Below are 14225 nucleotides of genomic sequence, written 5' to 3'. Positions count from 1 at the left end.
TAAACTGCATAGTAGCCCACAGTCTACATTTTCCAGGGCTGTGGCATAAATGTTATTATACATTAGGGTATAAACCATATTCCCTTTAAGCCATCTTTAAGTGTTAATAATTATTTTCCATTTTCACTCCCTTCAAGAATTCAAGTGGAAAAAACCTAACTCATGATAATCTTATCCAAATATCAATTAACAAATATGTATAAAACTTCTTAGTTGTGTCAGATAGCAATATGTAATAATGAGTAACTTCCCCACTACTAAGGAACACAGGAGCAGGAACAGGACGGGTATCCCCACACCCAAAATGAAATTTGGATGTTTAGACTGATGACAGTGCCACAAGTGCAGCAGAAGGGTTTGGAAAAGTTTATTACCCACATAAGGAGACTTTCTGCCAAGAGCAGGATGGGCTCCCAAGCTGGTGTGAAGATGACTTGGAAGAGCAGGGAAAGGACATTGTTTAGGGGATTTCGGGGTGGTCAGGGGGTGGGGCTGGGGTGAGGATTCCTGGGCATGGTCTAGGGCTCCAACAGTTGGAACTTCCTGCCAGCACCAAAGGAAGGAGCACCCAGGCTTTCTCATCAGCTAGCTCCGGTGTGGGGCCAATGGAAGGGGGAATGGTAGAGCTTGAAAGCTGTAAGCAAACATAAAACATGGAGTTATGCTCTGTATAAAACAGTTATAAATGGAAGGATACCTAGTTTATCAGCTACCTATTGCTACAATAATATTACATAACAATCTTAAAATCTTACGACATACAAAATAAACTTTTATTGTTCACACATCTGGAGTTGGCTACACAGCTCTGCCGATCTAGCTTGAACTCCTTCACCTTTCTGAATCAGCTGTCAGCTGATCTCAGGTAGCTATGCCTAGGATGACTGTGGTGACTAAGCTTTGCTCCATGTCTCTCATCCTCCAGCAAGCTAGCATAGCCATGCTTTCACAACAAAGGCAGAAGTGAAAGAGTAAGCAAGCCCAATCACATAAATACTTTTGAAGCTTCTGAATATGGCATTTTTTTTCTAATATGGGTGGGCCAAGGAAATTACATGGCCAAACCTAGAAGCATAATGGGAAAGCAAAAGATGTATAGATAGAAGAGCAAAGAATTGCGACAATTTTTGCAACCTACCACACAAATGGATTACTAACATATCACAACCTCTTATCCTACTTGACAGTGCTGAGAGAAGGAAATTCAATTCAACGAGCTACTCACTAGTACATGCTAGGCACTAGGAAATGGGGCTACAAAAAGAAATGAGACAGTGCTAAGAAGGTCACAGTCTGATACTGGAGAAAAATTAAACAATCCATTATTAAATTAAAATTCAGTGAAATAAGTGCAACAACAGATATTTTAATGAGGTGGCACAGACTAGACACTGATTAACTCTTTCATTTCCTTTATCATTGATTTCATATCCAGTTTAATGGATTGTATTGTAATCACTGTCATCAAATTTCCTCTTGGTGTTGAAGACATAAAGAAAAAGCTGACTGAGATTCTCTAGTGAATGGCTTCCTCAAAAGTCAGGCTCTTTAGAAGCAAAACTAAATTGTAAGCACGCTAGACTAGCAGAAAGTCACTGGGTTCTCTTATTGATCCTTACACTTATTAGTCACTCAGGTTCAACCAAAATTTATTGTGTGCACCCCTGGGCAAGCTATTTTGCTGGGAATATTCTAACAATTGGAGTTACCTAACAAAGATGACTAAACAAAGATGACTTAAAAAATAAGATCTGCCTCAGAGGACATGAATAGACATTTCTGCAAAGAAGACATCCAGATGGCCAACAGACACATGAAAAAGTGCTCCATATCACTCGGCATCAGGGAAATACAAATCAAAACCACAATGAGATACCACCTCACACCAGTCAGAATGGCTAAAATGAACAACTCAGGAAATGACAGATGCTGGCGAGGATGCGGAGAAAGGGGAACCCTCCTACACTGTTGGTGGGAATGCAAGCTGGTGCAACCACTCTGGAAAACAGCATGAAGGTTCCTCAAAATGTTGAAAATAGAACTACCCTATGACCCAGCAATTGCACTGCTGGGTATTTACCCTAAAGATACAAACGTAGTGATCCGAAGGGGAACGTGCACCCGAATGTTTATAGCAGCAATGTCTACAATAGCCAAACTATGGAAAGAACCTAGATGTCCATCAACAGACGAATGGATAAAGAAGATGTGGTATATATACACAATGGAATACTATGCAGCCATCAAAAGAAATGAAATCTTGCCATTTGGGACGACATGGATGGAACTAGAGGGTATCATGCTTAGCGAAGTAAGTCAATTGGAGAAAGACAATTATCATATGATCTCCCTGATATGAGGGAGAGGAGATGCAACATGGGAGGTTAAGGGGGTAGGAGAAGAGTAAATGAAACCAGATGGGATTGGGAGGGAGACAAACCATAAGTGACTCTTAATCTCACAAAACAAACTGAGGGTTGATGGGGGGAGGGGGGTTGGGAGAGGGGGGTTGGGGTTATGGACATTGGGGAGGGTATGTGCTATGGTGAGTGCTGTGAAATGTGTAAACCTGGTGATTCACAGACCTGTACCCCTGGGGATAAAAATATATGTTTAAAAAAATAAAATTTATTAATAAAAAAATAATAATAAGATCTGCCTCCAGATAACTTACAGTTTAGTCCTGCTGACTCCGAAGACCTGCTTAAAGCAGAAGGTGGGAGCCTGGAGCTCCCTCTAACTCAGGCCATTGTTGGGGACACAGTTTGAAGATTTGAAGATTCTTCACTCGTGTCATTAGTACACAGTCACAAGTCCAGAAACACGTACACTTTGTCTCTACAGCACACTCTCATGTAGATAAATGGTGACCCATTCCACAAAGTGGCGTCAGTGTAATGGGACATTATATGAAGACAGACCTCAAGTAGAAGAGCTATGTTAAGATAGCTCACAAATCCCCAGGTCACTAGCTATGACCGGAATCATAACTGGTGAGGGTTATTCTAGTACAGTTTGAAAATAAGATGTTGAGTTAATCTTCCAGCTTGTGGCAGATCAAACTCCAATATGAAATTCTTTGAGACATGAAGATAGCAGAAATGCTTTGCTGGATCTCCTCCAATACTCAAGATTTTCCAACAGGGAAACGTTTTGCCATTATTCTGAAATATTTTTTCTTCTACTTAATCCACATTATTTCTAGGAGAACTCACCTACCTCCTGCTACCCAGCAAAAAGACCAATTCCTTATGTTCCTTCCCTCTCTTTCAGTATGTTCCCTACTCCCAGACCTTTCCACTGTCACATGGAATCTTTGGGGAAGACGGAACAGAAGTGGGCAGGCAGAGTGGAAACTAGACTGAAAATAAATTTTCCATAAAGCACCACCATCCTATCTAGAACAATTCCTTGGGATGTGTTTTATTTCCTTTAAAAACTCAAAGCTTTCAAACGTTCACTGTTCAGGTCTCAAAACTTGATGGGGGAAAAAAATACGCAACGTTTGAAGTACCCAAGAAAAGCTTGAAGAAATAAAAGAAATCAATTGCTCCCTGGACCACTTGAGGAAGCAGGCGTTCCTGTAAAGCCTTCAGGGTTCCTTTGCAAGGGAATCTACGACGGGTGTTAAAAAGCCTCTCCAAATTCTGCTTCTTTTAGAAAACAAAAGGAGTACAGGAGGTGGCGGGACTGACGGTGCCTAACGCTGGCGGGACAGGGTCACTTTGTTCCCCCTTTCGCTCCCTTCTTCCTCTCCATCTCTACCCCGTCCTGTGCGCCTATCGCATCCCCGGCTTCCCGCTCCCCCAAAGCGCCTCGCCGGGCAGCGGCCGCTGACTGCGCCCAGCCCAGGTTCGGCGCGGCCGGGTCGGCTTCCCCACCCGGCACCCGGGCCTTTCCCCCCGCCGCCCACGCTCCCCGCTCCGGCCGCCCCCTCTCTTCCCGGCGAACCGGCTTCCCCGCCAAGGGGGCCGCCCCGGCCTCGGCCCTCCCCCGGCCCCGGCCGGCCAGACCATAAAGAGCCGGGCGGCCGCCGCTCAGCAGAGCCGCGAGCGCACTCAGCTCCGCGCGGCATCTGGACTCGAGCACCGCCCCCGACGGCAGCCCTGGACGCCGCGCCCCGCACACGCCTCGAGCTCCCTCCACCTGCGCCGCCCGCGGGGCCCGACGGAGAGCGCGCCTCTGGGGACAGCGAGGCACTGTTGAGCTGCCTTCGCCCGCGACCGCCCGCGGCTGCAGGAAGAGCCAACATGCTGGCCCCGTTCGCAGCCGCCTTCCTCCTGCTGCACCTGGCCCTGCCGCCGCGGCTGGGGGCCGGCGCCCAAGCCGCCCCCCAGGGTAAGTGGGCTCGCGCCGGGGCGGGGGGCGACGGTCCCCAGGTCCCTCCTTCGCGTTCCGCTTGAACGGCAGGAGGAGCCAACTCCGTGCGCGCTGCTCGGCCCCTGGCACCTCTCCGTCCCTCTAGGGCCCGAGTCACAGCACTTTGTAACTGGACGCGGTGATTACAGTATAGCATTTTCTGAGTCCATTATCCAGCCATGAGACCAATTCCCTAAACGACAGCTTAGGGGATGCGAAACTTTTCAGTCTATGCGAAGAAGTGGGGTTCATTTCCGAGTTCACCGCCCTGCTCTAGACCTCTAACGGGTCCTGTCTGGAGTGGGGTGAAATCCAGGTTCTGTCCCCTGCGGATCTCTCTGGCGGGCCATCCCCTCGCCCTTGGCCTTCTAAATTCTCCTACGCGGGAGTAATCTTACCCCCCCAGAAAGTCTGAGAGGGTCATCCCTCAGAAGGGCACAGCGTAGTTCTGTTTGCCCCACCACTCGCTGTTTTCTGCTGTTTGTTTGGACCCCAAAGCCTCCTTTGGGAGTTGGCGTGATCTGATTCCTGAGATAAATAGAGCAGGAAGGACTGAGAAGTCGGTGTTTCTGTTATAGAGGTAAAGATTCGGAAAATACCCCCAAAAAGACACCTGAATAATCTTCAAACCCCTTATTGAGATTGGGGTGAAGATAACTGTTGGGCAGAAGCACTTAAGCTTAAACTGATTTTTTTTTTTTTTTGTAAAGGCCAAAAGGAAGAAATTATTTAAGTGAGAAAAGATCTTAGCACTCTAACTAGGCACTCAATAATGACCTTCACTTGTTGATGTGTTCGCACTAATGAAATAAAGCTGGAAGAGTCACACAGGTCCAAGTAAACGTTGTTACTCCTCACAAAGCCAGAGTGAAAAATGCCTGTGAGGGAATTCTCAAATTCCTTTCCCTCCCATTGCAGTAGCCAACCCCCTTCTAAACTTTGCATTTCCCAAATAACCTCTTTTGATTTTTTTAGACCGGGCAACCAAATAGTGGTTTCAGGGGGTAATGTTCTGCATTTAGTTGGCCTTGAACTATTTGAAATGCTGTAATTTATCATCATTGTGACTGCTCTTCTAGGAAGGTGAACAATGATTCCGTAGTTGTATACACTGTGAAATGGTCACCACCATAAATCAAGTTAACATCTGTCACCATACAGGATTACAAAAAATCATTTTCTTGCAATGAGAACTTTTGAGGTCTTCTCTCTCAGCAACTTCCAAATAGACAATATCATATTATTGATTATAGTTATCACGCTGCACTTTAAATCCCTGTGAGTTATTTATTTTATAACCGCAGGTTTGTTCTTTTGACACCTTTCACCCATGGCCCCCATCCCAATCTGTTCTCAATCTATGAGCTTAGGTTGTTGATGTTGAAGATTCCACTTCTAAAGTAAAGTATTTGTCTTTGTGTGTCTCGCTTATTTCACTTAGCATAATACCCTCAGGGTCCATCCATGTTGTCACAAATGGTGAGATTTCATTCCTTTTTATGGCTAAATGATATTTCATTATATACTTATACCACATCTTCTTTATCCGTTCATTGTTAATGGGCACTTGGGTTGTTTCCATCTCTTGGCGGTTGTAAATAATGCTGCAGTGAACATGAACCTGCATATATCTTTTTGAATTAGTGTTTTTGGGGTTTGGGTTTCATTTTTTGGGTTTTTTTTTTTTTTTAATAAATACCCATCAGTGGAATTGCTGGATTGATGTAGTTCTATTTTTAGTTTTTTGAGTATCTTCCACAATGTTTTCTATAGTGGCTGCACCAATTTACATTCCCACCAACAGTGCACAAGAAGTCCCTTTGCTCTACGTTCTCCCCCACATTTGTTATTTCTCTTTGATAATAGCCTTTCTAACAGGTGTGTGGTGATTACTCGTGGTTTTAATTTGCATTTTCATGATAATTACTGATGTCGAACACATTCTCATGTGCCTGTTGGCCACCTGTAGGTCTTCTTTGGATAAATGTCTGTTCAGGTCTTCTGCCCACTTGAAAATCAGATTGTTTGGTTTTTTTACTATTGAGTTGTTATCATTTCTTTATATATTTTGGATATTAGTCACGTATCACATAGGATTTGTAAGTATTTTCTCTCATTTGTAGGTTATCTTTTCATTTTGTCCCTGGTTTCTTTTGCTGTGTGAAGCTTTTTTGATGTAGTCCCACTTAGTTATTGTTGCTTTCGTTGCCTTTGCTTTTTGATGTTAGAAAGGAAGCTTTTTAACGCAATTCAGAAGTTTTCTGGTTAAAGACATTATCTGGCAGTTTTGAATTTATGGGTATAATATTTTGTTTTATATGAATTCTTGACGTTTGAAGACACAACTTCATGGCCTGCTATGGTAGGGATTTTGCTGCTGCTTAGAGCTGCCTGTTTAATGGGACTTGTAATCAGGCTATACTACCTAAATTACCCAGTTAATTTAGTTGATGTAGATTATCAGATTAAGTCAAGTTTCTGATACATTCTTTTATTGAGTTAATTAGTCTTATAATCATCAGCTCAAGTGAATAATTTGCTTATATCCTTTCTCCTCTGAGCTGCCTTGCTTGTCTTATTAGTATGTATTCAATTTTCATACCGCGGTGGCTGGGCTGATTGGTAGTAGTAATTTCACCTCTAACACTAGAAGGTTGCTTAGATCCCGGCACTATTACTAAAATGTAATAACATTAATAGAAAATTGTTGTGTCTCATTTCCTTTTCAAAACACTTTCCAAACTCATTACTGACTAATCCCAACTCTGCCCCTAGAGAGAGAAGCCAATGGATTAGATGAACCTTGCAGATTGAAACAGAGTAAATTTAGCTTGAGCTAAATTATGAACATAATCATAGATCAAGAATCAGGGATAGGAAGAGTTTAGTTTTGAATGCAATTCACATGCCTTAAACTCACATCTGCAGATTCCTTGTCCTGAATGGAACTTCTAGACATACGGTCTCATTGTCCTCACTGCCCTGGTGGAAATGTAAAGCTTCCAGTTCTTTGGAAATTAAAAAATTCCGTTTCCCTTTTAGAGTACAGTAGGTAGTAGTATTCAAGTTTTGGGAGAATGTGGAGTACTGGAAGGAACATAATAGATTTTTTGCTTTCCAATACTTCTAGTATCAAATTCATTATTTTCTAAGACCCTAAGGACACAGAAAAGAAATAATACAGATCTAGTATAAAGACGGATTGTCTTTTAAAGAGTAGACATTCTTGAGTAACTAGGTTTTTGCCTGTTTGTTTTATAACTTTTATTTTTTTCCTACTGCAAACCCAACACCTGTTCATTGTAAAAATAAAAATAAAAAATTGGGTAAGCCAAAGAAAAGTAAATAAATGTATACTTATACAATCCAAAGAAAGCTACTATTCATGTTAGCATTCTGTTGTTCTGTCTCTGAAGTCTTTTTATTTGCGGGGGTGCCTGAGTAGTTCAGTTGGCTAAGCATTTGCCTTGGGCTCAGGTCATGGTCTCAGGTCCCTGGGACTGAGCCCCACATGGGGCTCCTTGCTCACTGGGGAGTCTGTTTCTCCTTCTGCCTGCTGTTCCCCCTGCTTGTGTGTGAGTTCTCTCTGATAGATAATACAATCTTTAAAAATTATTAGACAGTTGTATTAGACAGTTTTATGGGTATTTACCCCCCAAATACAGATGTAATGAAAAAAAGGGCCATATGTACCCCAATCTTCATAGCTGCAATGACCACAATCACCAAACTGTGGAAAGAGCCAAGATGCCCTTCAACAGACGAATGGATAAAGAAGATGTGGTCCATGTATACAATGGGGTATTATGCCTCCATCAGAAAAGATGAATACCCAACTTTTGTATCAACATGGATGGGATTGGAGGAGATTATGCTGAGTGAAATAAATCAAGCAGAGAGAGTCCATTATCACATGGTTTCACTTACTTTTGGAACATAAGGAATAACACGGAGGACATTAGGAGGAGGATAGGAAAAGTGAATTGGGGGAAATTGGAGGAGGAGATGAAGCATGAGAGACTGTGGACTCTGAGAAACAAACTGGGGTTTTGGAGGGGAGAGGGCTGGGGGATGTGCAAGCCTGGTGGTAGGTACTAAGGAGGGCATGTTTTGCATGGAGCACTGGGTGTGGTGCATAAAAATTGAATCTTGGAACATAAAATAAAAATTATTAGACAGTGTTAGAGGCTAAAGTTCCTGCAGACTTGGAATTGTTCAAATAATATTTGCATAAACCAACAAATACTAAGTAACTTCTAGTATTGCCCATTTGGCCTTTGCCTTTAAAATAACTCTGGGGACGCCTGGGTGGCTCAATGGGTTGGGCCTCAGCCTTCGGCTCAGGTCATGGTCTCAGGGTCCTGGGATCGAGCCCCGCATCCGGCTCTCTGCTCGACAGGGAGCCTGCTTTCTCCCTTCTCTCTCTGCCTGCCTCTCTGCCTGCTTGTGATCTCATCGTTGTCTCATTTCCTTTTCCTTTAAATAAATTTTCCTTTAAATAAATAAAATCTTTAAAAAAAATAAAATAACTCTGGATGTTTACTCTTAGAGTTTGCATAAATACGACAAAGCTTGAAAGTACTGCTATCTTAAAAGCAATTTATATAAACACAAGTTCGGATTCTAGTTTTTGTAGACCACCTCTATCAGTCAGGTTACAGTTAAGAAAGAGAAACCCCATCGTTTTGTTCTTATGTCAGGATTATTATTATTTTTTTTTTTTAAGTAAGCCTTACGCCCAACGTGGGGCTCAAACTCACAACGCCAAGATCAGGAGTTGTGTACTCCACTGACTGGGCCAGCCATGTGCCCCTGCATCAGGAATTTTAACAGGAAAATAATAGAGAACTGTAAATGCATAAAGGGAACCACTTGGGTCTAACAGAGGCAGCAAATCATTTTGTGGACAAACTGTGTCCTACCACAGCCATGCTTTCTTCTGCATTCTCTGTATTATTTATCACTGCCCAGGAAAGTACAGTTGTCTCTGGTACACCAGGTACATGAGGGACCCTAAGACAGACATCCACTGCTTGGGGACATAAGAGAAACTGTGACTTGTGTGCTCTCACCTGTCCCCTTTGTTCTCTAAGCCAGTAGTAAGCTTTTCCTAGTGGGCATTTTCAGAGCCACTTCTTCAGCCAAATGCAATTTAGGGTTTGCAAATTTAGTCTTCTCCTGGTCTCCTAGTCATGACCTAGTGAGGAGAATTGTGTTGTACTTTTTCTGGTTCACATGTCCCATCACTATAAGAGTGATAAGGAAGAATGGGTGATTTTAGCCCTGTGAAAAAATAACCATGTTCATTGACATTACTTAGATCTTGCTGTCAAACCGTGCCCCCTCAAAAAAACAGATTTGTCTGAAACTTCTTTCACTGATGATCCCCTTCTCCCTGTTCTCCCCAGTCTTTGACCTTCTCCCATCCTCCAGCCAGAGGCTGAACCCAGCTGTTCTGCAGCCAATCCTGACAGACCCCACCCTGAATGAGGTCTATGTGATTGCCACCTTCAAGCTGCACACGAAAAGTTCAGCCACCATCTTTGGCCTTTACTCGTCAACGGACAACAGCAAATACTTGGAATTCACCGTGATGGGACGCTTGAACAAAGGTAAGCACGTTTGCAGAGATCATTTTCTTAAGAATCATCTTTTCCTATTCCAGCATTTGGGGTCGACTTGCCTTAAGATGCTTCCCTCCTACAATTTTATTTTCATCCGTCCCTCATTTCAGTTTTCAGTACCAAGTTCTTCTTATTGTACATTGACCTGTTTGGGGAGGGCGAGTTGCTATATGGCGCGAGAATGAAGAATTGATTAGGGCCAAGATGCCCGTCCACCTGTTATTCGGGATCCAGTTTGGGAAAGAACAGGACCCAGGACCTTTAGGCCACCGTCTTAGTTCGGGATGTTAGAGTAAATATTACAAACTGGGTGGCTCAAACAGCAGACATTGATTTCTCACAGTATCGGAGTCTGAGAAGTCCAAGATCAAGGTGCCGGCAGATTTGTTTCTGGAGCAAGCCTGAGTGCTGTCACCCTCCTGCTCTGTCCTCACAGGGCCTTTCCTCCCTGAGCAAGAAAGTGGAGAGAGGGAGCGGTCTGTCTTCCTTTCCTTATAAGGATACAAATGCCATCCTGAGGGTCCCACCCTCATGACCTAATTTAAACCTAGTAACTTCCCAAAGACCCACTTCCTAATACCACCACATGGAAGGTTGGGGCTTCAACACATAAATTAGGAGGGAGGGAGGAACACAAACATGCAGTCTAGAGTAGCCTCCCACCCCAATCTTCTGTTCCCTTGGGAGCATGTGGCTTAGCAGACCTCACTCCCAGCTCTGCAAGCACTCTCCTGGACATGATGGGGAAAATACACTTGTCAGTGGCACTGAATGAACAGCTCTCCTTTCCATCTGTTTGGTGCCAATTTACACAGGTCTGACACCTGTTTGGTTGCTTGCTGTCAGATGTTCCACTCTCAGCATAAGTTACTATGAATACTAAGAAGTGGCTCGAAGAGAGAAAGGTCACTATTTTTTCATCTCTTTCCCCTCCACCCGTGCCCTGAGGACACCACCTGTTACTGCTTATTGAGGAATGTGACAGTTACGTGTTCCTGCTGCCGCGTGCTTTTAATAAAAGAAAGGAAGGAGGACCGGTGCTTCTGGCGAGATTTCATGTTTATTTCAGCTTGCTTCACTTGCACTGCGTCAGACTATCAGATTCCAATTGTGATTGAACACTCACATTTTCAGGTGTTAGGAGCTGGAAGAAATTCCTCATTCTTAGCTTTCATGAGACTCCAGAGTTGACAGCAAGAAGGAATGGGATTTTAACCCCTTGGTGTGTCATTCCAACATCCCCCTTCCCTCGCCCCCTCCCCAACTCCGGCTTCATCTGTACCTCAGGCTCCTCAGGGGCTGTGGTGAGGTCTCCAGTAGTGAAGGGAGTCTGGGGACATGGCTCAGGGATGGTCTAAACACTCCTGTGCCCTTTGCCCTATCCGTAGCCCCAATGAAAGGTGACTTCACTTCTCTCTCTCCCTTGACTCAGCCCCATTTGCCTCTCATCCCTGAAAGAACTGCTCATGCCCCACTAACAGGCTATTCTGTTTGTGGTCTATAAAAACCACCCTTCTTTATCCAAAGGTCAGTAGCTTCTCACAGAATTGTATTTTTAGATGCATTGGAAGATTTTCATTTAGCTCACCCAGCTTAGTGGCCAAAGGGCCCTCTGTAGAGTGAAAACCCCAGCATCTCGCTGTTCACCCTCAGTGAATCACCCTCTCGGTTTTGAAATTGGCCAGTATGTGTGAGCTTATTGTGGAAGAATCTGTTGCCCGGAAAAGTAAGGCAGGAACTTCCCGGAACTGACTGTTTCTGTTTGCTCTATATGGGCAGAGGTAACGCTAGATGGGAGTGGAGGGGTCAGGGTGTTGATGTTTCCTTTGGATAACCATCAGTCATAGGATTGGTCTGTAAATACCAGCTAATCTCCATGTTGATGAACACCTCTGTACCCTCCAACCTTGGAAAAGATAAATAGCTTTTAGAATTCTTTTTTTTTCCTGTTTTAGTGGATTCAAGTTTAATGTCGCTTATAAGTGCATATTAGCTTCTATAAGTCAAACCATAATCATAATTGAAAATTAGAACTTTGGGTAGTAATATTTCCAGTAATAATGTAAATATTCAAGTGATCTGAATTGTGTATAAACAATTATATACTAGATACTTATTATCATCAGTATATTCATGCTGATACTATTAATATATAAAATAAAACAATGAACAGCATTTCCTGAACACGTATTTAGAAAACATACTTTTTTTTAAAAAGATTTTATTTATTTATTTGACACACAGACAGAGATCACAAGTAGGCAGAGAGGCAGGCAGAGAGAGAGGAGGAAGCAGGCTCCTAGTTGAGCAGAGAGCCTGACGTGGGGCTCGATCCCAGGACCCTGAGATCGTGACCTGAGCCGAAGGCAGAGACTTAACCCACTGAGCCACCCAGGCACCCATAGAAAACAAACTTTTTAAATAAGAAACAAAATCTTGGGGCACCTGGGTGGCTCAGACAGTTAAGTATCCAACTCTTGATCTCCGCTCAGGTTTTGATCTGAAGGTTGTGAGTTCAAGCCCCTTGTTGGTCTCTGTGCTGGACAAAGACTCTTCTCGAAGTAGCCTCTTCTCAACTTCTTCGTGTACTTTGCTCTATCAGTCCTCAGGGTAATTGCTTGAGTATTCAGAACAATTCAGTAGTCATCCAGCTGTGCTCAAGGGAGGAGCAAGACTTGGGTCCTCCTACTATGCTGGCGTCTTAGCTCCCCTGACCCTGCAGTTTTCTCCCCTGAGAATTAACGGTGAGATGCCAGAAACACATCCAAGTTGAGATATTCATCACATTAAACCATGATCCGAGGCAGTCAGGCCAATGCTCTTCGAGCAGGGACCCCACAAGTGGCAGATCTGGGGAGACCCCGTCCTTCCTCCTCTGCAGTGAGCCTTGCGGGAGCACACTGCAGGAATCTGCTGAGTTTGGAGACTCCGAACAGGGCTGTGCGCCAGACATAGAAATGCTCAGTCACAGGCCCAGTGAGCTCAGAGTGCACCGGGCCAGAGACCAGGGAGGTGGGAATGATTGCCGGCTTTTCTCTGATGTCATGCTTAAGAGTGGGGACTCGAGCTCTCAGCTCCTACAGGACCAGAGACTCAAAGGCCGCCATCTTCATTCCCATCCACCCTTAGAATTCTTTTTATTTTTTTAAAGACTTTATTTATTTATTTGACAGACAGAGATCACAAGCAGACAGAGAGGCAGGCAGAGAGAGAGAGAGGGGGAAGCAGGCTCCCTGCTGAGCAGAGAGTCCCATGCAGGGCTCGACCCCATGACCCTGGGATCATGACCTGAGCTGAAGGCAGAGGCTTTAACCCACTAGGCACCTAGAATTCTTTTTATAAATATTTTCTAACAGAATCCAGTAGTCAAAATTCTCAGAAAACAAAGAGCAATTTATACCAGAGTTTGGAGAGTTGAAGAATTTGACATAGAGAAGTTTCACTGGAGCAATAGGAAAAAATACAGAGATTTGCCAGCACTGGTGGATCTGACGGTTCTAGGAAGGAGAGGCAGCCATTCTGATGCGAACAAGGAGAACTCACTGGGGCCATTAGCTCCCGGAAAGGGTGGGGCATGTGGTTGTGACTCCCCATTGAAGTGTTCCGCAGTGAGGGCCTGACATAATTGGAGGGGGGTGGGGGAGAATCCTCCTCCCAGAAGGTGAGCCCCAGTCATTGTCTAGGGCCCTAGATGCTTCCTGCAGTAAACCCAAGTGGATTCCATGAAGGCCGTGAAGCACAGGTTTGCTGCTGAGCTCTCTGCTTCTGCTCACGCTTCCAAGTCCTCCTTCCTGTGGCTGCCTCAATACTGTTGATAAGCATAACTTGGAACAAATTATGCCTGACAGCAGAGACGTTTAGTGACTTCCCATTCTAAACTGAATAAGGTACAAATGTCCTTGCTGGGCAGTCACGACTTTCTGCTGCATGACCCCCAACAACCTTTCCAATGTATCCCTCCTTCCAACCCTGCATGTAGACTGCACTTGAGCCGGGTATACTAGTTACCATTCCCTGGGCCCACCCATGCTGTCTGTCCTTCTCCATCCATTTACCCTCCCCACTGGGGCATTTCCTGCACTGTCTTCGGTTGCTGAATCCTACAGATGCAAGACCCATCTCCTATTCCTTCTGACATCTTTTATCATAGAACTTTGTCCTGTAGAAGGTGCTAACCTTAGCTTGCCTTGTACTTGAATTACCTGTAGGTCTTCTCTCCAGTACATTGTAAGCTCCATCAAA

At 44.2% G+C, this 14225-nt stretch overlaps 1 protein-coding gene across 1 annotated transcript in view; it reads left to right on the top strand.

Annotated features, from left to right (window-relative positions):
• Nucleotides 1-4082: 4082 nt before the first annotated feature.
• Nucleotides 4083-14225, top strand: part of THBS4 (thrombospondin 4) — a 43627-nt gene continuing 33484 nt past the window's right edge. Inside the window, exons 1-2 of the mRNA XM_032847723.1 lie at nt 4083-4338; nt 9768-9971. Of these exons, the coding sequence (XP_032703614.1) occupies nt 4251-4338; nt 9768-9971 (292 nt within the window). The 5' untranslated portion in view covers nt 4083-4250. The remainder of the gene's footprint in view (nt 4339-9767; nt 9972-14225) is intronic.

Source organism: Lontra canadensis, unplaced genomic scaffold (genome assembly GCF_010015895.1).
Source record: "Lontra canadensis isolate GAN:19392208 unplaced genomic scaffold, GSC_riverotter_1.0 scaffold4, whole genome shotgun sequence".
In the NCBI taxonomy this organism is placed as follows: domain Eukaryota; kingdom Metazoa; phylum Chordata; class Mammalia; order Carnivora; family Mustelidae; genus Lontra; species Lontra canadensis.
The sequence above is the reverse complement of the archived record's forward strand: the minus strand, read 5'-3'. Positions and strand labels throughout refer to the sequence as shown.